This window comes from Mercenaria mercenaria, chromosome 3 (genome assembly GCF_021730395.1).
Source record: "Mercenaria mercenaria strain notata chromosome 3, MADL_Memer_1, whole genome shotgun sequence".
NCBI lineage: Eukaryota > Metazoa > Mollusca > Bivalvia > Venerida > Veneridae > Mercenaria > Mercenaria mercenaria.
Window position 1 is genome coordinate 27,541,272 of NC_069363.1, and position 25,452 is coordinate 27,566,723.

The window sequence follows — 25,452 nt, forward strand, 5'->3', positions numbered from 1 at the left end:
GTCTATAAAAACTTTCAAAACGAAACAGAAATCAATTATTCTGATGTATCATTTAAAACTGTCGTTACCGTATTTGCAAAAAGTTTATGCCAATACACTTTTCAGTGAAAGTGAAACAGTGCACTGTTTAACCTTTAGCCTGCTGTCGGCAAGTGATTCTATCTTTGCGGCCAGTGTTGATCATGGTCTGCACTGTTTGCTATTCAGTTAGTAAATTTTCAGAGAACACCCCTTTGAATAATAAATGGTACTGCCAAAATTGAATGATAGACCAGTCCATTTTAGAAATTTAGCAGGGTAAAGGTTAATATTATAGATATATACTTCAGTTCAGTGTTGTTTTGTATGTGTGTGAGTGAGTTTTGTTTGTTTTTACAGCAAAGAGAAGAATTGTTTAAAATGTTGCAACTCTGTTATAGCATATAGATATTACAATTTTTACTGATTCTACAATTTGGATGACTGCAGTTTACATGATGTTTTTGTTTGCAGTTGTCTTCTGTGATAGTGAGCAGACAGTTTTTTGTTTGTCTGTGTGAAGAATTGTTTTCTGGTGGCTTTTTCATGGTTTTGTTTTTGTGCACCTGTTGCAGTGAGTTAAGTTCAGGGGTGTTTTTGTAATGTGTTTGTTCATGCTTTGATTTAAATTGATATTATTTAGAATTATTTATAGCATTAGTATCATTTTTTTATCAAAAATCTGCTGCTGATAATACTTATTATGACACTTGTATTTCAGACAACAGTACAGTGGTGACTATGGGCAGACAACAGTCTATAACACCTCTTCTGGCACATACTATCAGACTAGTAGTGGACAGGTTTGTACTGTATTCCTCAGTGTTTTGGGGATTCCATGGTCTAGTGGTTAAGGTCACTATTTCCCTCACCATTGTGGGTTGGAACCTTTTCTGAGTAAGGTTTCATTCATGAATGTTAAGATAACATTTCATCTTGATTAGGAATGGTCGGTGGTTCTACTAAGATGCTGGTCTGATGTATATTTTTACCTCCAAAATTTGCCATTCGACCTTAAACAGTGATGGAAAGTTCTTTAGCAGCATCTTACAAATAATATACTGTTTCAACTTTATGTCAGTCTTATCCTTGACTACTTTAACCATAAGTTTACTGGTTGTACACAAAAAAAATGAAACAACTATTTTTTCTAGGTTAAGTACAAAAGGAAAAGTTTTTTAATACCCTTGTTTGTCTACATGTACATAAAGTTTTGATTTCTTCAACAGGTAGCGACTGGACTTCCAAACATGGGAGCAGCAATACAGACAATGCAAGGGCACATACTGACTCAACAGGGAGGTAACACATACCTGATACAAGGTAGCACCATGGATGGCGAGGGAACACCACTAACACATACAACAAGAGCTTCCCCAGCTACGGTATTTCATTGCTTTTATTAATGTAGGATCTGTTCTCTATATAAGCAGAGTCTTGTGAGACAAAGATTATTCCTTGAAGAAAACATGGAGATGTTGAACTTTATTTACGAGTCTGGTTCTATGCAGTTTAGAATTTAAGATTAAAGACAAAAATGTATGCAGTGAAGTGCTTTTCAGTATTACAAATTGTAAAAATGTGAACCAGGATGAAATAAGTTGATACTGCTGGAAATAAGGAAAATCTCCCACAAGAACTGCTTTTATAGTAATTGATCTTAAAGTTTATAAATGACTAGCAACACATAGTGTGAAGTTCCCTTTCTCTGCCTGGCACTCTTTTATATTATATTGTAGCTGCAAAGTTTTGCCAGACTGGGGCACACTTTCCATATTTGTTACAGTATTTCTGGAACCAGTGTGTTGATTTGAAGTGGAAAAGGTGACGGACATTACAAGTGTGTTCTTTTTTGTTCACATACCATTCTCTAAGGAAAATTGGAAAGAAAACCAGTTTATATTTGTCAGTTTGTTCGGGCAGCCTTAATTCTTATATAGTAACATAGCCACTGCTGAATTTTTCCCTTAGCCTTGTTTTGCTTCTAATTTAGAACTATTTTCGGAATTGTGTTAATTTATTTATTCTTGTTCATTTAAGTTACAGTTCTTAAATTTAATTTTGTAAAAACTTTTCTGATTTTTATCACATTCAGTTTACCATCCAAGTCACACATTAAATTCTAGATAGAAAACTATACTGGCCATTGTTAGATTTCCCAGTTCTTGACATAAGCTTAGAAATCTTAAATCATTTTTACTCTGTAATTTATCCATTAGAAGTGGATGGGTGGGGAGTAAGATTAAATGATAATTCTGGAACACATTAAAGATATATGTAATAGTTTATTGTAAAAAAAAAAGGAGTGTAACGAATTATTTCAAAATATCATGGTGGAGCTTGGTCAGTTTTGGGATGGATTAATATGCATGAAGTTCCTTGCAGGCAATGTCCTATACTAAAATGAACGTATAAGGCCAAAAAAAAAAAAGGGAAATCTAGATAGAGCTTGAGTGATAACAGGCTTTCTGATTGTCATTTCTCTAACCATATCATTCCTTCGTTCATTTATTATTATTCATCATTCCTCATCCATATTCACTGACTCATTAATAAACTAACACAGGATACCTTGTCTGATGAAAAAATATAGATATAAATACATTTAAATGCCTGTTTCTTCTATGTTAGGCTTTATACTTTTATGTCCAATTGCTAGGTTTAAACCATTATATCTTTGTAGGACGAGTTGTACAATCGAAGCCAAGAAGTAAGTACTATATCTTACATAGTGCACTTTTTATTAGTCTTGGAAAATTGTTCAATACATTTTATTGTTAAATCTTTGGGTCAGTTCATTGTGGCTTGTATCTAATTGACTACTGTAATTATAAATAGTTTGGATAAACAACATATGCATGTGTGTCCTATCATCCCCCTGTTACCATTATGGAATGTTAACTTCATTTGTCTCATGCACTGAAATGTTACTTATTTTCAAAAGGAATACTTTTCAAAGACTTAAATTTAACAAGCTATGTTATCTGCCAAAACATCATCAAACCATTAACCTACAAAGGAACAATTTAAAAATGTTGACTGCTATGATGAGTATATGGGTGGTTTTCAAAATAATGAAGCTTTTTCTTCTCTCTCACCTTACTTTAATTCAGTTCAGTTTTAGAATGTGTTTTGGAGCAAATTATATCCAAATCAATGTAATCAATAAATGTGTGCAATTTTATCTTGATGGCTCAAGCAGTTTTAAAGTTATATTAAATTATATAGCTAATTTTGTCCCCTGTGCACCCAAAAAAGTGTGACATTTTACTTGAAGTATAGTTTTCAACTGTGGTTTACTTTTTAAAATCATGCTTTATTGTTACAGCTTTGACTTTTTTATGTAACTTAAACTCTGCACATTTAATTAAAATACTTCTTTTTCATTACATACATCTTACTGTTACCAATATTTCACATCTTGTGATGGAACCCCCTTCACAAAAAATAGTGAAAAAAATACTAAATTAAAATGTTGAACACTACAATTTCATAACCCTATTTCTTTTTTAAAGTCTTAATGTTTTTCTAAGATGTTTATCCTTTCAGCTGTGAAGACACAGTATGATTTTTTTCTTTAATAAATCGACTTTCTCAGAAACTTGATGAATTTCTATACACCTAAAAATGTCCCCTGTGCACCTTTTCAGTTGTTAAGTGTCAGATTTCTTTTATTCTTTAAATAAAATGGGATTTTACTTTATTTTCCTTGAAAGGGAGTTACAACAGATACAAAAGCAGCGTTCAACTTCACATATTACAGACTGTTAAATATTCACAAAGCCAAAAGTGATGTCCCCTGTGCACCCTTTTTTTACATATATCAATTATCATAGCATTCCAGTAATTTGTGGTGGCAGTTCTATATTCTTAGCAATGTGAATGCAAAATTTAGGCATTACTTGATAATTTAGCATTATATAAGAAACCCTGGACAATTTAAAATTCATTGTTTGCATTTTTTCTGAAGTTGCCAATTTTCAAGTTTGAAAGTGGAAACATCAATTTTATTGCTTCTTAAGCTCTTAAGTTTACCTACATATGTAAATGTTCACTAGTAAATATTCTGTAGTTAAAAGAATTTTACTTACCATGAACATATTCTATGAATAAATATTTTGACACAATTTGTCCCCTGTGCACCCTTTTTAGTAAAATTATAAAATATGTATGAATTTTACTATTCCGTTTTATCATGCATGGTATTTAGTCATTTTTCTTCTCTGAATAAGCAGTTCATGTAAACTAAATGATTTCAATGTGTTAGTTATGTTTAAAGTCACTTATTTTTTATTTAAAGCATTACATTCTGTTGAATTTTCATGTTTTTGTAGCGAAAATTTTCAATTTTGTAGTTATTTTGTGGAATAAACTAATTTGTTAATAGTATTTGTCTAAAGTTGATTACCATTAGTCTTTTTATGAATAGAAAACTAATAATGGATGAATATTACACTGATCTTCAGTATGTGTCCCCTGTGCATCTGTAGAATAACTCAATTTTGAGTTGACAATTCTAGAAATTAGAATTACTGGACATTCTTGAAATTTGGCATGTGGTTTATAAGCATGCAAAGTGTGAGAAAAAAAAAGGTTTTATAATTATATGTTAGTTATATTGCATTCAGCAACAACTTTTCTAGGTAAAGTTTTATTTTCATGTCAGATTTGTGCAGAAATGGTGATTTTAAAAACCAATGTCCACAAACATATGATTAAATAAGTTTCAAACAATACACATACACCCATTACTTATCATTTATGTTGAAAAAAATACTGTTATACATATTTTCTTGTCATAAAACCATGCAACATTTATCACCCATCTTACTGGAAATTCACTAAACTTTCGAATTAAAGGCTGAAATATTTTCTGATTGGCATTTCTCAACACTTTCCTAAAGTTATTTCCTTCAAATCTGAAGTATTTGCTATCATAAAAAATAGGTGACCACCATAAGAAATGAGTTTGAATTTTTAATCCCTATGTCACACTTTTGCTTCATTATTTTGAAAACCACCCATATTTCTGTATCCAATATTTGCATGCTGTCATAATAATTGTTGTAATGATAGGGTGCATGTCACATGCTTTATAAGTTCACATACCAAAGGATGCCAGAATTTAGCTTACATACATGTAATGAACATATTCAATTTTGAGATCACCCCATTGGTGCTTTAGAATTTGCCCTTTTAGTGTTGCTCTGTTAGTTGAATAGTTACCCTGTTTTAACAGAGTGTATTGAATTGAAAGTCCATTGTAACAGACTATACCCAGTGCTTTGTGAAAATATATAGCTATGACATATTAGATGTTGTGAGTTTGCTATCTTGTGTATTTTGATAAACATCAGATAAGGTATCCTATGTTTTTGATAAGGCATCAATGGGAGATCTTGTCTTTATATTATTCCTTTACTCTCATATATATACTTGGAAATTCCACATTCATTCTTGTAGCTCTGATACTTAAAAGAATTATCAATCAACAACATGAATAACAAATAAAGTCTTCTCAATTTCTTTTAATTATAGTATAGAAGTGCATGTATTTACAGTGTGATATTTATTATTTTCAGTATTTGCTCTACATACGCGTAAGCACTAAGTTCATTCACAATTTGTTTCTGTTGTTGATTGATAAAAGATCATTTATGGTAAAACCAGCCATATTTAAGGAATCACATTAGCAAGTTTACAGAGCTAAACCTTTACCTCTGAAGAAATAACAATCCTTTCCAACTTCTTTCCAGACTGACAAGATTTTCCATAAAATATTGAAACACGTCAATACCTGGATAATCAATATTTCAAGTAACATATTAAACTTCATTTAAGCATGTACTTGAGAAATTGAAATATATTACTGGTCAAATTATTTTTTTACCGTCTCTGTTGTTTTTACAGCTTGTATCTTGCATGCTAAATTTCAGTTTTTGTTGTAACACTGTCTTCAAATATTTTGTTTTGTAACATATATAGTACATTGTTTTATATATGGATAATGTATAGTGGTCATCTTGAAATGTTTCTCCTTTGATACTGATGTTTGTTTTTTGCCTCTTTTCCAATTTACAGCAGTCGGCTCTGGCACGTTATGCCAGCAGTTTCGAGGGTAAAGGTAGCTCTGTAAACCTTGATGTTCCATCTCTCAAGAGTGGGGTAATTCATAATGATTATTATTTACTTTGAAACTAGATTCAACAGGTTGGGAGACATACAATGATACAAATGCTATACATTGTTTTTCCTTGTTCATATTGCTAAAATGAAAGATTCTCACAGACTTCTTGCAAGAAATGAAAAATCCTTTATAGCTTAAACATTTTGTTTTGTTAAAAGCTTATGAATTAGGAAGATTAATGCAAATTAAAAAAATTAAAAGTGTTTGAACTTAGTTCTAAGTGATGTATTTGTTAGATTGGAATTGGTTATTTGAGCGGTTTGTTCATTCATGGATAAAAGCAGTATTTTTTATTCTTTTACCCAGCATGCAACAATTCAAAATACATAAAATAATGAAATTCTATTAGAGTGAAGTTCTTAATACATTTTGCTAAGGTAAACTGATGTTCTCAGCCTGTTGGTCTAGATGAATGTACAGTGTATTGTTGCCCTGCTCCTAGGCTGCATGATGGAAGGGATGGTCTCTATATAAGTTGACCTCTGCTTGTAGGATGGCATGAACGCATGCATCTCGTATACACTGGTGATTGGGTACCCATGACATTACTAAAGGCACATGCTCATTTATTGTAGACACTTGGTTCATTAGTATGTTTTAAGAAACTGCGTAAGTTCTGGTTTATTCAGTTTTATATGTCTACATTGTTAAACATGTGAGAAAAGCACAAATTACTTTAAAACAAATTTTGAAAGTACTGGCATACACTCAAGGACTTTAAGTGTGCCTCATCTTTATGTTTGAAAAATTTAACCCAAGAAGATTGTCATAATTATATATTTGTGAAATGCATAATGAATAGGGATATTAAAGGGATCATCCGCCATTGTTTTCATGAAATAGCTTTAAAATTTATTTATACTATTTTTCATATTCATTCAAAAGAAACAGAAAGAAGCCATTTTATCTAATGAACTCTGCTGCGTGAATCACTGTGTGACAGCTATATGTGAACTTGCGAAAATGTGACAAATAGTCTGTTCAAGGATTTGACCATCAATTCATCCTTATTTTGTTCAAGTAGTGGTAAAACTAGTGGAATATTGTATTTTATAGCAATTTTCTGGAATAATTCTAACTGGCATATAAAGATCAGGTAAGTAAATACATGAAAATGGAACATGTCAAATTAAGAAATTATTTATCTTTTTAACTACACGTCAGTAAAATGTGAAAAATACTAATTCTATAATAATTAGGTTTTTTTTTCGTCCACAATTCCTCCTGTATATCCCTTTAATGTGGTAATTTTCTGTGCTACAGGAAGCTAGACTCTTGTTCATGAATCTCGTGTTTGGATTTATCCAGTTGGATATAATGTACAGATATTTAGACGTCGGAAAAGAATATTGAATATCCGATTAAGCTGTTACAATGTTAAAAGATTTGCAAAACTCAAACGTGGATGATGTTGATATAATTTTTGATCTTCATATGGTTGTGTTGGGGCCTCTGTGGCTGAGTGGTTAAGGTCATTGACTTCGAATCACTAATCATTCCCCAAGTAGGTTCGAGCCTGACTCGGGGCGTTGAATTTTTCATGTGCAGAAGTCATCCAGCTGGCTTACCTAAGGTCGGTGGTTCTACCCAGGTGCCCGCCGGTAATGCATGGAGGGGCACCTGGGGTCTTCCTCCACCATCAAAGCTGGAGAAGTCGTCATACAAGCTATAATTGTGCCAGTGTGATATTGAACACAACAAAACAAATCTTACGGTGGTGTCAGATGTGGAACCATGGATCGCAGGCTGTCAAGTATAAATTTGTTGACTCCTATACGCAGATAGTGTTTGATCTTGTTGCATTACAACAGTTTAATAATAGATTTTAAGAAACACTGATTTTGGGTAAGAAAATCAGTCGATAATGATCTAGATAAATAGGTGTTTTGATGAATTGTGAAAATTTGAAAAACTGGTTGTTCATGAGCTTGTGGTAGACTTGACATGATAATCGAAATATTCATTTTAGTTGTTCAGGGATAAGTTTTGTATGAAAAGAATTGGAATATCTGTTTTACCCATGTATGATCGTAATAGTTTCTGAATGCTTGGTTTTGCTGTATCTCTTCAATTCCAGCAGGTATAAAAGTTTTGATTCCATACCTCAGTTTTTTATTCCGATGTAAATGAGATGTGAAACTCAAAATGTTTAGTCCTGTTTTGCACAATATAAACTGTACTGTGTTGGTGTTCTTTAAAACCCAAATATCAGATCAACATTTTGGAGATAGGTGTTAATGTTGTATGACATGAATTGAAGTAAGAGCTCCTTGTGCAAGGTGACAATGGTCACGCCTTAAGTATAGCTAGAAAACCACCATAATTGATTAGATTTAAGTAATAATAGTGGATATCAAAATAGTTGCATACAATTTACAAGAATGAAATAATTTTCATATAATTATGTAAGAGACATTTTTAAAGTCCTTGTTTGTGTATGCTTAGTTTCAATGATTTTTTGTGCATCACCTTTGTTGAGAGAATATGTTTGTCAAATGATATACAAGTTCATGCAATTTTTGATAAAGGCTTGTGACAGTATATTTTCTTAAGAAAAACTAATCAAGAAATGATGTGTTGAGAAAACAATAATATTTGTAAAAGCATCAAGTGTCTGATTCATGTGCCTTTAATCCTAGATTTTAGAACAATATAAAACATTTAATGTTATTCATGTTGTATTTATTATTCCAGAGAATGACTTAGTTTTGATTTGACACGTTTTAAGACGACTAATGTTCAGGCATGTCACAACTAAATGTCTTTTTAAGTTTTTCTTTGTAGAGTACAATTTCATTTAGCAGAAAGGATGTTTTAGCTCGTTATTGATTTTTCATATTTCTGGTATGAATTTTGCAAGATTTAGTTCCAGTTTATGTCCAGTTTTATTTTCATTTGCATTATTAACAGATCATTTTCCTTTTTCAGTTACTTAGTTGAAAGTCATCATATTAACCAACCCATATTCCCATGTTTGTTTTGCTTTTTAATTGATACGAGATAAGGCGTTTATTAGAATGGAGTTTCAGCTATATCATGTCTTTGACAATTATGCATGAGGGATTTTAATATTCCTTTTATCATTGCTTCATTTGGTGTCCTTTCTGTCATGGATATTGAGAAATTTATAGAATATAATGAGTAGAATTCAAAAGATACTTACTTTTAAATTTAGTTTATGCTTTATGACAAATATTTTCTGTTACTTTTGACAGAGTAAATGAATTGCAATTTAAATTTTGAAAAGGGTCTGAACATAACAACAGTGATATCATTGTGAGTTTAAGCAATGAATATGGAAAGACTAAAGATTTATATTTTTTTTTTGTTTACTACAGGTTCAATGGTTGATAGATAACTATGAGACTGCGGATGGTGTGAGTCTTCCACGTAGTACATTATATAATCATTATCTGCGGCACTGTCAGGAACAGAACTTAGACCCCATGAATCCAGCATCATTTGGTAAACTCATACGCTCGGTGTTCCTAGGACTGCGCACTAGAAGACTTGGAACACGGTACATTTTTTTGTATATCACACAATAATTAGCTCTTTCAAGAAGTTTTTATTTTGTCAAAAGTTTCATCACATTTTAATGTTTCAGACAGTCAAAACAGTCAAAAAGGGACAGAGATGCAAAAAAACACTGTCGAAAAATAGGCTACAAGAAACTTTGTAGTGTAATTCTAAAGTCCGGTTAAAAGGGCACCATGAAAATCTGTAGGACTCTGCTGAAAGGAATCACAAATGCCCCTATGCTTGTATTTAGACAATCTCGTGTCTTTTGTTAGTACAGTTTCAAACAAGTAACAGACATCAAATCGTGTTCACATATTAGTCTCCATGATACTTCTTGTTTCATCATTTAAATGATAAAGGGATACTTTACAAAATCCAAGGTCACATCAAGATGAATTGAAGGCCGTAAGAAAACAAGTACTGTGGAAAAAAAGATGTACATCTATGCTCAGACTGTATGGAATATTGACAGAATTTCTAAGTCTAATAGAATGATATTGCAAGTTTCCTTTACAATCTAGTGAACATTTTAATTTCTTTATTGATTGTTCATTGTAACAGTGGAGAAGGCTTCAAGTACGATTCAAATAACCTTGCTTAGTAAATATTGATCTGTTCAGGTATAATGTCAAATCATTCTGTTTTGAAATTAGTATGCCATAATGTTTCTAGAAGACAGCAGTATGATTTGTAATATAACAAGACTTTAATACTTTCCATGACATTATGCTTAATCAGTATCATAGTGGTTTGGTTTTTTTCCTTTCCTTGATTATTATGTAACTAGAGATGGCAGCTTAGATATCAGATTTTCAACTACAAGAGAAATTGCCTTTTTATTTGATTATACTAATTGCTGAAAAGATGTTGGACTTAAATACAAAAATAGGAAAATCTTCAAGAAAATATTTGAATTTAATTCTTGTACATTTAATATTCATTGTATTTAAACGTTTCACATTTGTTCATTGAGCATGGTGTTTAAATTAAGTGGCCATGTGATGTCAAAGATGTGTTCTGTTTGATTGAAATAATCTAAGGTCTTACATGAATGATGTAGTTTGCCTGTATTGAAGAATGGTATAAATTCACTGTCAAATATCTTTTTGAACTGAATTCAGATTGTTTTACATCATTTGCCTTTGCAGTGGAAATTCCAAGTACCATTATTATGGTATTAGAATCAAAGCAAACTCTCCCCTCAACCAGTTCACTGACGACCAGACAATGGCCATGAGACAGCAACCACTTTATCAGGGCAAAAAGTAAGTCGGCCTACAAAATTAGCAGATAAGAAAATTCTCTGTTTTGTTCATATTATTGTTCTGATGTGCATATGAATTTAAGAGCTTGTTTTGCTCTAAAAAGAATATTGAGAGAACTTTAAAGTTTATGTGTTTGTTCATTTAAAAAAAAAACCTCTTTGGTACTAGTACTTTTTTCTCCAAACTTGAACTAATCAGAGGGAAGAATTTTCACTCAAGTTATGGTTGGAGACAAGTCTCGGAACTTGACAGATTTTTAGTGCAAATCTCTACACTGGGATTTGCATTAAGATGTTTGAAATGAGCTTGTTATTTGATGCTCTACAATAGATGTACAATTTGTTCTAGATTTCGCCCAAAGTCTGAGGGTGGAGAAGGTGGATATGGAGGGTCAGAAAGTCAGCCCCAGCATGAAGGGCCCACAACACAGCAACAACAACATCAACAGTTTCTAGGTGATGCTTCTGGGGCAATACCAAACTTTGGTGAGATAGATGTATCCTCACAGCCCCTGCCTGACGGAATCACAATGGATCATGTACTCATTTTTCAGAAAATGTATCGAGAGCATGCAGAGGTAAGTTAAAAGCTTTTTGTATCACAGAACAAAATACTCACTTTGTTCAATCCCAAATTTAAGTCATTGTACCCCCCCGACAACAAAGTTGTAAGGGGGGGTATACTGGTTTCAGGTTGTCTGTCTGTCTTGTCTGTCTGTCCATAGACGCAATCTTGTGCGCACCATCTCTCCTTATCCCCTTGACAGAATTTAATGAAACTTCACACAAGTGATCAGTACCAACAGTAGTTGTGCATGGGGCATGTTAGGTTCTTTTAGAAAAAAATTTGCAGAGTTATGGGACTTTGTTTTTTTGTTACTATACTATATACATAGACACAATCTTGTGCGCACCATCTCTCCTCATCCCCTTGACACAATTTAATGAAACTTCACACAAGTGATCAGTAACAACAGTAGTTGTGCATGGGGCATGTTAGGTTCTTTTAGAAAAAAAAATTGCAGAGTTATGGGACTTTGTTTTTTTGTTACTATACTATATACATAGACACAATCTTGTGCGCACCATCTCTCCTCATCACCTTGACACAATTTAATGAAACTTCACACAAGTGATCAGTACCAACAGTAGTTGTGCATGGGGCATGTTAGGTTCTTTCAGAAAAAAAAAATTGCAGAGTTATGGGACTTTGTTTTTTTTTGTTACTATACTATATACATAGACACAATCTTGTGCGCACCATCTCTCCTCATCCCCTTGACACAATTTAATGAAACTTCACACAAGTGATCAGTACCAACAGTAGTTGTGCATGGGGCATGTTAGGTTCTTTCAGCGACAAAAATTGCAGAGTTATGGGACTTTGTTTCTTGTTAACATACTATGTACATACAGTCTGCATATGCAATCTTGTGCGTGCCTAATATACCAAACCCTTACACACAATTTAATGAAACTTCACACAAGTGATCAGTACCAACCCTAGTTGTGCATGGTGCATGTTACATTCTTTTAGATAAATATTCTGCATAGTTATGGGACTTTGTTTTTTGTGACTATACTGTATACATGCAGTCTATATACATACAGTCCACATAATTATGCAATCTTGTGTGCGTCAAATTGCAATGTACTGTGTCAGTGCATGCGGGGGGTCCTCCTTTAGTGATAGCTCTAGTTTTAAGTTGGTTTTTGAAAGTTCTCATTTAGCAGATAAAGGACTGTTTAAAATCAGCAAAATTGTTTGTTACATTCTAATGTAACATTCTGCCACTGAGAGCTGTGTTTTTAAAGTCACCGTTATCGTTTATAACTCTATTAAGGTAAAATCAATATACTTACTGAAATAAAATTGTCAGCAAATATTTTGTGAGAATGAATTGATTTGATATTTTCAAGGAATTTTCCAGCAACTTCTTTTCTTTGGTGGTAACTGCCATGTCATCGGGGATTTTCTATCAGCATTAAATGACTTACCTGTATTATTGGATTATTTATACCACATAGATTTTTAGCTCACATGTCACAAAGTGACAAGGTGAGCTTTTGTGATCGCGCAGCGTCCGTCGTCCGTCCATCTGTGCGTCCGTAAACTTTTGCTTGTGACCACTCTAGAGGTCACATTTTTCATGGGATCTTTATGAAAGTTGGTCAGAATGTTCATCTTGATGATATCTAGGTCAGATTCGAAACTGGGTCACGTGCGATCCAAAACTAGGTCAGTAAGTCTAAAAATAGAAAAACCTTTTGACCTCTCTAGAGGCCATACTTTTGAATGTATCTTCATGAAAGTTAGAATGTTCACCTTGATGATACCTAGGTCAAGTTTGAAACTGGGTCACGTGCTTTCAAAAACTAGGTCAGTAGGTCAAATAATAAAAAATCCTTGTGACCTCTCTTGAGGCCATATTTTTCATGAGATCTGTATGAAAGTTGGTCTGAATGTTCATCTTGATGATATCTAGGTCAAGTTTGAAACTGGGTCAACTGCGGTCAAAAACTAGGTCAGTAGGTCTAAAAATAGAAAAAAACTTGTGACCTCTCTAGAGGCCATACTTTTCAATGTATCTTCATGAAAATTGGTTGGAGTGTTCACCTTGATGATATCTAGGTCAAGTTCGAAACTGGGTCACGTGCCCTCAATAACTAGATCAGTAGGTCAAATAATAAAAAAAAACATATGACCTCTCTAGAGGCCATATTTTTCATGGGATCTGTATGAAAGTTGGTCTGGATGTTCATCTTGATGATATCTAGGTCAGTTTCGAAACTGGATCAACTGCGGTCAAAAACTAGGTCAGTAGTTCTAAAAATAGAAAAACATTTTGACCTTTCTAGAGGCCATATTTTTCAATGGATCTTCATGAAAATTGGTCTGAATGTTCACCTTGATGATATCTAGGTAAAATTCGAAACTGGGTCACGTGCGGTCAAAAACTAGATCAGTAGGTATAAAAATAGAAAAACCTTGTGACCTCTCTAGAAGCCATATTTTTCATAAGATCTTCATGAAAATTGGTGAGAATGTTCAACTTGATGATATCTAGGTCAGGTTCAAAAACTGGGTCATGTGCCTTCAGAAACTAGGTCATTAGGTCAAATAATAGAAAAACCTTGTGACCTCTCTAGAGGCAATATTTTTCAATGGATCTTCATGAACATTGGTCAGAACTTTTATCTTGATGATATCTAGGTCAAGTTCAAAACTGGGTCACATGAGCTCAAAAACTAGGTCACTATGTCAAATAATAGAAAAAATGACGTCATACTCAGTTCAAAACTGGGTCATGTGGGGACAGGTGAGCGATTCAGGACCATCATGGTCCTCTTGTTTAGGTACAGTTTGTTTTAGGGTATATATTGGATGCTAATTGTTGTATTTGTCAACACATTTAATGCAACATAATAAAGGTATTCAGTTTAAATGATTAAAATATGGTTACCTGTTATATAAATTATTTATATATGGTTATAATAGTATCACTTTATATATGTTTTATATTAAGCCTCATCACAGATTGAATAGCTGGTATATTTATATTTCAGGCTATTGTTGATGTTGTTGTAAATCTCCAGTTTTCCTTGATAGAAGCACTTTGGCAGGGATTCTGGAGAAACCAGTCATTAGATCATAGGTATTTCAAAGTAAAATTTCAAAATCTCTGTAGAACTTAGATTTGATTTGGTCTATCATGAACTGTACAAAATGTATACAAGAATGTTGATTTTTGTGCCCCCCCATGAGTGGTGGGGGTATATAGATTTGGTCTTGTCCATGTGTCCGTCTGTCTGTCCGTGCGTCCTTCCGAAGTTCGTGACACGCCTAGCTCAAAAAGTATTTGATATAAATTAATGAAACCTTGCATGAGTCTTTATCATGATATGAACTTAAGCACCTCCTATTTTTCATCTGGCTCCGCCCACTATTTTTTAGAGTTATGGCCCCTGAAATAGTCAAAAATGCATATTTTCACCTTGTGACACGCCTAGCTCAAAAACTATTTGATATAGATTCATGAAACCTTTGCATGTGTATTAATCATGATATGAACTTGCGCACCTCCTATTTTTCATTGGGTCCGCCCCATATTTTCAGAGTTATGGCCCCTGAAATAGTCAAAAATGCACATTTTCACCTTGTGACATGCCTAGCTCAAAAAGTATTTCATATAAATTGATGAAACCTTGCATGATTCTTTATCATGATATGAACTTGCGCACCTCTTATTTTTCATTGGCTCTGCCCCCTATTTTTTGAGTTATGGCCCCTGAAATAGTCAAAAATGCACATTTTCACCATGTGACGCGCCTAGCTCAAAAAGTATTTGATATAGATTCATGAAACCTTGCATGTGTATTAATCATGATAAAAACTTGCGCACCTCCTATTTTCTTTGGGTCTGCCCCATATTTTTTGAATTATGGCCCCTGAAATAGTCAAAAAATGCACATTTTCACCTTGTGACACCCCTAGCTAAAAAGTATTTCATATAAATTGATGAAACCTTGCATGAGTCTATATCAAGATATGAACTTGCGTACCTTATATTTTTTGTCTGGCTATGCCCCCTATTTTTAGAGTTATGGCCCCTTAAATAGTCAAAAATGCACATTTTCACCTTGTGATGCGCCTAGCTTAAAAAGTATTTAATATAAATGGTTGAAAACTTGCATAAGTCTTTATTGTGATATAAACTTGCACACCTCTAATGTTTTGGCTGGTTCCACCCCTATTTTTAAAGTTATGGCCCCTGAAATAGTAAAAAAATGCACTTTTTCACCTAATTATGTGCCTAGCGCAAAAAGTATTAGATGTAAATTCAGGAAACCTTGCAGGAGTCCTTATCATGATGTGGCCTTGCACTCTTGGCATTCTTCTTGAGAATCTTACTCTTATTACAGAGTTGTGGCCCTTGAAATAGCCAGAATAGTGGATTTTTTTGTTTGTGATGCTCATAGCTCAAAAAGTATAGGGCCTAGAATAATGAACCCTTTTCATAAAATGTTTGTTGAGGCCATTAAGACTGCAAACATTTGAATTATTGCCCCTTATTTGTGACTAATGTACCAGTGGGGGGCACACCCTGTGTCCTACAGACACATTCTAGTTCTTAAATGTTTTAAAAATCTTACAATGTACTATGTGCCCAATATTTTTGATAATTAAGTAGGATATCTTGTAAAATTCATGTATCAATAAGTTTGAACCTTCAGTCATTTCACAGCTCCCCACAATTTCAATTTTTTGAGAGAGAAAAATCAAAGTGAACAAGTCACTTTAAGAACTGTTTAAATCAAAGCCTTGAGATGTCTGGTGGTTGCGGGTTTTGGTAGATCTATTTTCTGTTTAAATGTCGATCTATAAATATACATGAATGAGAAACAAATACAAATGTGCTATATATCTCTGACCAAGCTTGTGATGTAACCATGGGCTGGAAAACCTTATCATTGATAAATCTTATATAATCTAAATGGTCAGTGTGAATGGATAGAGGTTGAATCAGAACTACTTATTCATTGGTAATTCATCCGCATTGTTCATGATTGGGACTATTTTTTTGTAGCACATGAACATCCTTTGGTTGTGATTTGGAATAAAATAAAGATTCTATATGATTGTCAGAAATACGCTTGTAACTTTGGTAGCGGGGTAAACCCGCAACCAAAAATGTAAATACAAGTGATACAAATATAATTCCATTCTGCATAAATTTTATATCTTTACCACTGCAGTGAAAAACTGTTTGTTTTTCAGTCCTGATAATGATTATGAGAGACGATTACCCAGGGATAAATTGTATACAATGTGTAGATATGAGCCAGTGATGAACTATGTTCGGAAATCTGATTATATGTTTTATCAAGCCCTTGTTGAAGTTCTTATACCTGATGTACTTAGACCTATTCCAAGTAAGTTTAATTTGGTTCATTAAGAAATTAGTTATAACAGATTGTTGTTGTTGTTGTTGTTAGACATTCATTAAGGATGTTGAGGTTAGTCTGTATTCATACCTTGTCAGTTTTTAGCTTGAATATTCGAAGAATAGGGGAGCTATCCTACTCGCACCGGCGTGAGCGTTAGCTTGAGCGTCACACAAATGTTAAAGTTTGTGTACCACCCCAAATATTTTCAAAGTCCATTGAGATATTGCTTTCATATTTTGCATACTTGTTAACCATCATGACCCCAGTCTGTAAAAAGGAGGAGGCAACTCTATCAAGCATTTTGACTGAATTATGGCCCCTTTTTGACTTAGAATAAATGTAAAAGTTTGCGTACCACTCCAAATATTTTCAAAGTCCATGAAGCTATTGCTTTCATATTTTGCATACTTGTTTACCATCATGACCCCAGTCTGTAAAAAGGAGGAGGCAACTCTATCAAGCATTTTGACTGAATTATGGCCCTTTTTTCAACTTAGAATAAGCTTAGTGTAATGTTAAAGTTTTACTCATTGCTTGTATTATACTATCAAGCACTGAGAATAGTTGAGCGCGCTGTCCGCTGACAGCTCTTGTTAATGCTCCTGTTGCCGAAGATCCAGGAGGCATTTAGTTTTTGAACTGTCCGCCAATAGTTCCATCACATTTTCTTGTGTGTACTCAAACTATTCCAGTTTTCATCTGAATCAAATGAAATTTGGTGGACATGCACATATTACTGGAACTTTTATGTCTGATTATTATTTTTTGAGAGACACCTTTTTAGCTCCACTATTGGGAGAATAAGGTGGCTGTACTACTCGCCCCGGCGTCGGCTTGACCCTTCTTGATTGAAGTTTTTCAGCAACCTTTGTTTTTCTGTCATATCTTTGTTACTATTGCTTATATCTTACTGTAACTTCACATAAACATTGTCCAGTATGTAAACAATGTATGTGTAGGGGCTGAGCCCATTATACCCAAGGTCAAGGTCAACAAGCTGTTATACTTAGGTTATTTTTATGCCCCCCTTTGAAAAAGGAGGGGTATATTGTTTTGCAGATGTCGGTCGGTCGGTCGGAATGTAGACCAATTCGCTTCCGGATGATAACTCAAGAACACTTGGGCCTAGGATCATGAAAGTTGATAGGGAGGTTGTTCATCACCAGCTGATGACCCCTATTGATTTTGAGGTCTGTATGTCAAAGGTCAAGGTCACAGTGACCCTGAATAGTAAAACGGTTTCCGGATGATAACTCAAGAACACTTGGGCCTAGGATCATGAAAGTTGATAGGAAAGTTGGTAATGACCAGCAGAGACCCCTATTGATTTTGAGGTCAGTATGTTAAAGGTCAAGGTCACAGTGACCCTGAACAGTAAAACGGTTTCCGGATGATGACTCAAGAATGCTTAGGCCTAGGATCATGAAAGTTGATAGGGAGGTTGGTAATGACCAGCAGATGACCCCTATTGATTTTGAGGTCAGTATGTTAAAGGTCAAGGTCACAGTGACCCTGAACAGTAAAACGGTTTCCGGATGATAACTCAAGAACGCTTGGGTCTAGGATCATGAAAGTTGATAGGGAGGTTGGTAATGACCAGCAGATGACCCCTATTGATTTTGAGGTCAGTATATTAAAGGTCAAGGTCACAGTGACCCTGAACAGTAAAACGGTTTCCGGATGATAACTCAAGAACACACGGGCCTAGGATCATGAAAGTTGATAGGGAGGTTGGTAATGACCAGCAGATGACCCCTATTGATTTTGAGGTCAGTATGTCAAAGGTCAAGGTCACAGTGACCAGGAACAGTAAAATGGTTTCCGGGCAATAACTCAAGAACGCTTGGGCCTAGTGTCAGGAAAATTGATAGTTAGGTTGGCCATGACCAGCAGATGACCTCTATTGATTTTGAGGTCATTAGGTCAAAGGTCAAGGTTACATTGACCAGGAACAGTTAAATGGTTTCTGATCTTCTTGTCCAAAACCATAGGGCCTAGGGCTTTGATATTTGGTATGTAGCAACCAAGATTATTTCCCTGGGGTCAAATATGGCCCCACCCCTAGGGTCACATGGTTTATATAGACTTATATAGGAAAAAACTTTGAAAAACCTTTTGTCCAAAACCACAGGGCCTAGGGCTTTGATATTTTGTATATGACATCATCTAGTGGTCCTCTACTAAGATTATTCAAATTATTCCCATAGGGTCAAATATGGCTCCGCCCTGTGGGTCACATGGTTTACATATACTTATATAACTTTGAAAATCTTCTTGTCCAAACCACAAAGACTATGGCTCTGGTAATTTGTAATGTAGCATCATTTAGTGGTTCTCTACCAAGTTTGTTCAAGTTATCCCTCTCGGGTCAAATATGGCCCCGTCCCAGAGGTCATATGGTTCATATAGACTTATACAGGGAAAAACTTAGAATCTTCATGTCCATAACTTACATCATTTAAATTTGGACCACATGTATAGTTTTGAGTGGCAAGATGAACCTTGACATGAGTTGACCTTGATCTTGACCTAGTGACCTACTTTCACATTTCTGTACCTACAGCCTTCAAATTTGGATCACATGCATAGGTTTGTATACTGAAAAAAACTTTGACCTTGTTATTGACCTAGTGACCTACTTTCACATTTTTGAAGGTACAGGCTTCAGATTTGGACCACATGCATAGTTTTTTGTTCCAAAATAAAATTTGACCTTGATTTTGACCTAGTGACCTACTTTCACATTTCTCAAGCTACAGCCTTCAAATTTGAACCACAAGCATAGTTTTGTGTACTGAAATGGACTTTGCTCTTGAGATTGACCTAGTGACCTACTTTCACATTTCTGAAGGTACAGGCTTCAAATTTTGGACCACTTGCATAGTTTTGTGTTCCGAAATGGAATTTGACCTTGATTTTGACCTAGTGACCTACTTTCACATTTCTCAAGCTAGAGCCTCCAAATTTGAAGCACACGCATAGTTCTGTCTACCGAAAATGAACTTTACCTTGAAATTGATCTAGTGACCTGCTTTCACATTTCTCAAGCCACCGCTTTCAATTTTGGACCACATACACATTGTTTTATACCTAAATGAAATTTGTCCTTGATTTTGACCTTGAGCTAGTCTTGAAATTTGGAACATTCAAAAATGGCTCAGTGGATGGCGCCAAGATCAATCTGTAATCTCTTGTTAGGTTAATAGGTTAAAGGTCAAGGTTAGATTAAACCAGAATGGTAGAACTTTTGTTTACAGTGAGCATATAATTTCTGTTCCTTGTGCAATTACTGAATGCATCAAGGGGGGCATTTCGTGTTCGACGAGCTCTTGTTAAGGTTAAAGTTTTTCAGCAACCTTTGTTTTTCTGTCATATCTTTGTTACTATTGCTTATATCTTACTGTAACTTTACATAAACATTGTTCAGTATGCAAACAAAGTATGTACAGGGACTGGGCCCATTTTATCCAAGGTAAAGGTCACCAAGGTCTTATACTTTGGTTATTTTTAAGGTTAAGTTTTTCGGCAACCTTTGTTTTTCTGTCATAACTTTGTTACTTTTGCTTATATCTTACTGTAAGTTCTCATAAACATTGTCCAGCATACAAACATAATATATGCAGGGGCTGGGCCCATTATACCCAAGGCCAAGGTCACAAAGGAGTTATACTTGGAATTATTTTCATGTTAAAATTTTTCGAAAGCTTTATTAATAGACATATCTTTGGTACTTTAAAAAATAATGACTTGAAATTAAAAATATTTGTTTATAATCATCATCTGCATGTGTGGTTACATACCCCATAACTCTAACTGTATTTTTGAAAGAATTATGCCCCTTTTGTACTTTTTTTGCATTTTGCTTTCTGGATATTACTTTAATGCAAAATAAGATAAAGACTTGAAACTTAAAATGTATCTTTATCACCATCATCTGCATGTGTGGTAACAATCCCCATAACTCTGATTCGTATTTTTGACCAAATTGTGCCCCTTTTATACTTATTTTTTTTTAACAAACTTCGTTTTCTGGACGTAACTTTGGTACTATATAAGATAATGACTTGAAACTCAAAATATATCTTTACCATCATCATCTGCATTTGTTGTAACAATCCTAATAACTCTAATTTATGTATTTGATGGAATTATGCCCCTTGGTGCATCTTCCTATTATAGTAGAGGTCTCTTATTCAGACATATATTCATTTTACTGTCAAATCCCCAAATAGTGGAGCGCGCTGTCTTACCGACAGCTCTTGTTTTACTTAACCATTTTACAATAACATCTGTACTCTACTCCTACAGTTTGTCAAATACCGTGTTTTTAACCATTGCAGATACTACATTAAAACTTACACTCATCTTCCATGTAATAACACAACATTATGGTATGCAGTAACTCTTACATGAATTTTAGCAAGATTATCCCCCTTGTTTGACTTAGAAAATCTAGGTTGAAGTTTTAAATACAAATTTGCTCTCTTCAGAGTCAATGCAGATTTGAATTGAATCTTAACACAAGTTATTGAGGTGGATAAAACCTGGTGAAATTTGCATTTTCAATAACTTCGAATTGTTGTGTGTTTTTTTTTTTTTGCAAAGTTGTGGCTTTTTTTTTTATGACTTGGAATATGCAGGTTGAAGTTTTACATGGAAATTACTATCTCCAAAACTAGTGCACATACTTGGTTTAAACATCACACAGATGTTGGATGCAGTGAACAAGATTACAGGAATAATTTCGAAAATATACCTATCCTTAGAAAATCCATTTTACTGACAAGCCATAGAATAGTTCAGGGTCCTGTTTTGACACAGCTCTTCACTTAATATTTCATGTCATCTAACATTTTCAGGTGGCATGTGTCATTCAGTGTTAACAGCATTCTTGTTCTTCAAAGTAAAGTTTTAATATAGATACCATTAATCTCATTGCTGTATTGTTTGAAATACTTTCTGAAAGAGATTTCGCAGTTTATGTATCTGCGTTTCCTTTAATAATTGATAGGACAATTTTATAGATAAAAAATTTTAGAGTTCAGTTTTGATAAGTACAGAAAGATTATAGGTGATTTCTTCTGCAGGTTCTTTGACTCAAGCCATCAGGAACTTTGCCAAAAGTCTTGAGAACTGGCTTAAAGGAGCCATGACCAATGTGCCTGATGAAATGATGAAAACCAAGGTATTTTAAGGAGCTTTGTTATCAGTTTATTACTTAAATATTGCTATTGCTGGTATATGTCAAATAAAACAGGTTTTGAAAAGGAAGAATAGTTACATTTAATACATGTTTTTCAGTGAAATATAAATATTACATGTACTGTCTTGTAATCAAACAGGCACGGAACTAAAAAATGTGTAAAATTCTTTTGAAATGAAACTAAAAGTATATTTGTCCGCTTTATTTGCAAGATCAAAATATCCGCTTGTGAACATTAACTGAGCCAGGCATGTAGCTAAGCTCCAAATCATATTGAAGCCTGCTGTACTTACGATATCAAGGGCATTCACAATATTTTTCAAACCTACATATTTTTTACATTAATGCATGCACTTTTGTTCTTACAGTTGGGAGCAGTGAGTGCCTTTGCCCAGACACTACGTAGATACACGTCCCTTAATCATCTTGCTCAAGCTGCAAGGGCAGTATTACAGAATACCTCACAGATCAATCAGATGCTGACTGACCTTAACAGAGTCGACTTCGCTAATGTTCAGGTAAAGAGTTATGTTTCTGTTCTCCCTTGAATATTGGTCCAAAGTTGAGTGCTAATATTCAGGGTAATTTAAAGTTTTTATTTTATCACCATTCTTTGTTGTCAGTCTAGTATGTGGAAACTAATATAGGGAATAACTTATCCCTCATATAGTTTTGTATGAAAAAGAACTGAAACCACTGCCTTACTCTTACATGATTGTAAGAGACAGCACTAGGTTTTAGGTGTATCTCTGTGATTTCTGCAGGTAAAATAGTTTTCATTCCATACCTCATATTTTTATCAAAATATAAATGAGATGTAAAACCAAACTTTTAGTCCTGTTTGACACCATAATTATAACCTGTACAGTGTTGTTGCACTTTAACCCCAAATCAATTACTTGTGTCAGTAATACTGGGTTTGTAATCCCTGCCAACTGAAGAATTAATTTGATACCGTATAGCGGGTTATTTCTGCGGTCAAAATATTCTGCGTTTTGGTCCCAAAAAATGTGAAACAAATTTCTGCGTGTTTAATTTCCGCGTTTTCATTTAAACGGAAGAGAAATTTCTGCGTTTCTGCCAAGGAGGAGGTAATTCCTCGCATGGTCGAACGTTGTGAGAATGATAGCGTATGAAATCAATAAACTAAATTACTGGTAACTTTGCATTTAATGAATACATTGTAGGATATAATAATTGCGAAATGAGAAAATGTAAATCCATCAACAATAAATTATTGCATAACAACTGCAAACTACGGTATAAATATAACGGTTACACTTATATAAAGGTTACTAAAAAAATATACCTAGTTCGGAAGATTGCCACAAGGGATTAATATAAACAACACAAGTGAAATTCACTCAGTTTGTTTCATTCACAAAAGAAAAACGTTTTCTGAGGAATTAACAGTTAGGACTTTGTTTGACCATCACACCTAATTATGATGATTATACCATTATCGGTAATTGTTAGATGGCAACGGTAATTTTCAATAATTAGTCCAGGCCATTGTGAACTTTGGATTACCTTGGGTAACATAGCGTGAAACAACGTTGGTGAAAAAAAATGCAGATTTTTTGGCATTTTAAATTTTTGCTGGATGAATATTCTGCTGGAAATATTTTTGCGATTCTACCGAGAGACCGCAGAAACGCTGAAATATTACCCCCGCAGAAATAACCCGCTATACGGTAATTGATTACAAGTGTCAGGTGTGTAAAGTATTGTGCAGTCTTCAAAATTGTTAAATCTCTTTGAAAATATTGTTACTATAGTGTATTCCCTTGAAAAATAATACTTAACATTGGCGTTTTTACTGACGTTTTAGTGACACTAAAAGGCTATATTGGACCAAGCATTACCAGAAAAAAATCTTGTTTTGCCAAGTCATGATATTTATTGCAACCATGTAATGATGTACAGTAATGACACATGAAAGCTATTTAAAGAAGTTTGACAAAATGGAGAAATGGCCTAGTGGATGAGGTTTCGGCAGATACAACATAATGTGGGTTCAGCCTCTGTTGATGTCATGTTTGCACTTGTCCAGGTTTTTACTGACAAGTTTGACTTGACAGCAACTCGAATACTTTTTAAGCCTTTTGACAGTCCCTCCCAAATTGAATACTAAATGAAAAGAATCATTTATGATATGAGAGCATTATGTGTATTGTTTTGTTGTTTCAGGAGCAAGCAAGTTGGGTGTGTCAGTGTGATGACAGTATGGTACAGCAACTGGAACAGGACTTCAAGAAGACCCTTCAAGCTCAGAACTCCCTAGAACAATGGGCTATCTGGCTTGAAGGAGTTGTTAATCAGGTCTTGAAACAACATGAAGGAAATCCAAACTTTCCAAAAGCAGCTAGACAGTTTCTCCTTAAGTGGTCTTTCTACAGGTAAAAATAATGCATGTTTTAGAGTGATTTCTGCTGAATACTTGATACAGGTCAGGTGAGAAAAGTAATACTGTTCAGCAGAGCTAGTTTGATTATACAAGTACGGTTTGAAATGCGTAAGAATAAGAATTAAGTAGACTTAATTTATCAAGTGAAAAAGAGGTTCTCCTTAATATATTAAGACTTTAGATAGATAAACCTATGTGGACATTTTTGTAATCATTTGATGTAAAATCTTAACCATTACTACAATCGTCAATAAGTCCTTATAATTGATGAATTATTTCCTGATACCGCATAAAAAAATCACTTTTACTGTCAAACTTTTTTTCAGCTCAATGGTGATCCGAGATCTTACTCTACGAAGTGCTGCAAGTTTTGGATCATTTCACCTCATTCGCTTGTTGTATGATGAGTACATGTTTTATCTTGTTGAACACAAAGTTGCTTCGGCGACAGGAGAAACACCCATAGCTGTCATGGGTGAGGTAAGAACAGTATATGTATCTTGGTATGTTTAAAAGGAGGGTTGGATATCAGTAATTTTTTTTTTGTAAAAAATGAATCTCTTGCTGATAATGTTATTCCATGAAATCTAGCGTAAACAATTGCCATGGCTCTGCATTTGTATTTGTATCATTGATGACTTATAAATTAGAAACTTCCATTTCGTTGGTTGAATGTAAATATTATGATTCAGATAAGTTCAACCATAAAACTTGTGACTCTAAAATTTCCAAAGCCAGTCATGTTTTAATAAACAGAGTAATGATTAGTTGCAAGAATTAAGTGTTTTATAATAACAGTTTAAAGTCATAACTTCCTGTTCTTATAAATCGTCTCATTCACAGATGTTTTCCATTTCCGTTTTCAAAGGGAAAAGTTAATGTGAAATTGGCCTTTGATATGA

The 25,452-nt window shown here is 34.1% G+C and overlaps 1 protein-coding gene across 11 annotated transcripts in view; it reads left to right on the top strand.

Annotated features, from left to right (window-relative positions):
• Positions 1-25,452, top strand: part of LOC123525216 (DNA-binding protein RFX2-like) — a 65,277-nt gene that overhangs the window by 34,416 nt on the left and 5,409 nt on the right. For 7 of the 11 annotated variants that reach the window (XM_053538067.1, XM_053538069.1, XM_053538063.1 and 4 more), the window contains 13 exons: positions 740-821; positions 1,248-1,403; positions 2,702-2,728; positions 6,100-6,183; positions 9,544-9,725; positions 10,876-10,992; positions 11,341-11,569; positions 14,559-14,647; positions 16,771-16,925; positions 22,028-22,125; positions 22,512-22,661; positions 24,334-24,542; positions 24,877-25,030. In XM_053538067.1, coding sequence (XP_053394042.1) covers positions 740-821; positions 1,248-1,403; positions 2,702-2,728; positions 6,100-6,183; positions 9,544-9,725; positions 10,876-10,992; positions 11,341-11,569; positions 14,559-14,647; positions 16,771-16,925; positions 22,028-22,125; positions 22,512-22,661; positions 24,334-24,542; positions 24,877-25,030 — 1,732 coding nt within the window. The remainder of the gene's footprint in view (positions 1-739; positions 822-1,247; positions 1,404-2,701; positions 2,729-6,099; positions 6,184-9,543; positions 9,726-10,875; positions 10,993-11,340; positions 11,570-14,558; positions 14,648-16,770; positions 16,926-22,027; positions 22,126-22,511; positions 22,662-24,333; positions 24,543-24,876; positions 25,031-25,452) is intronic. The other 4 variants (XM_053538073.1, XM_053538072.1, XM_053538066.1 and 1 more) reach the window with 3 other exon arrangements.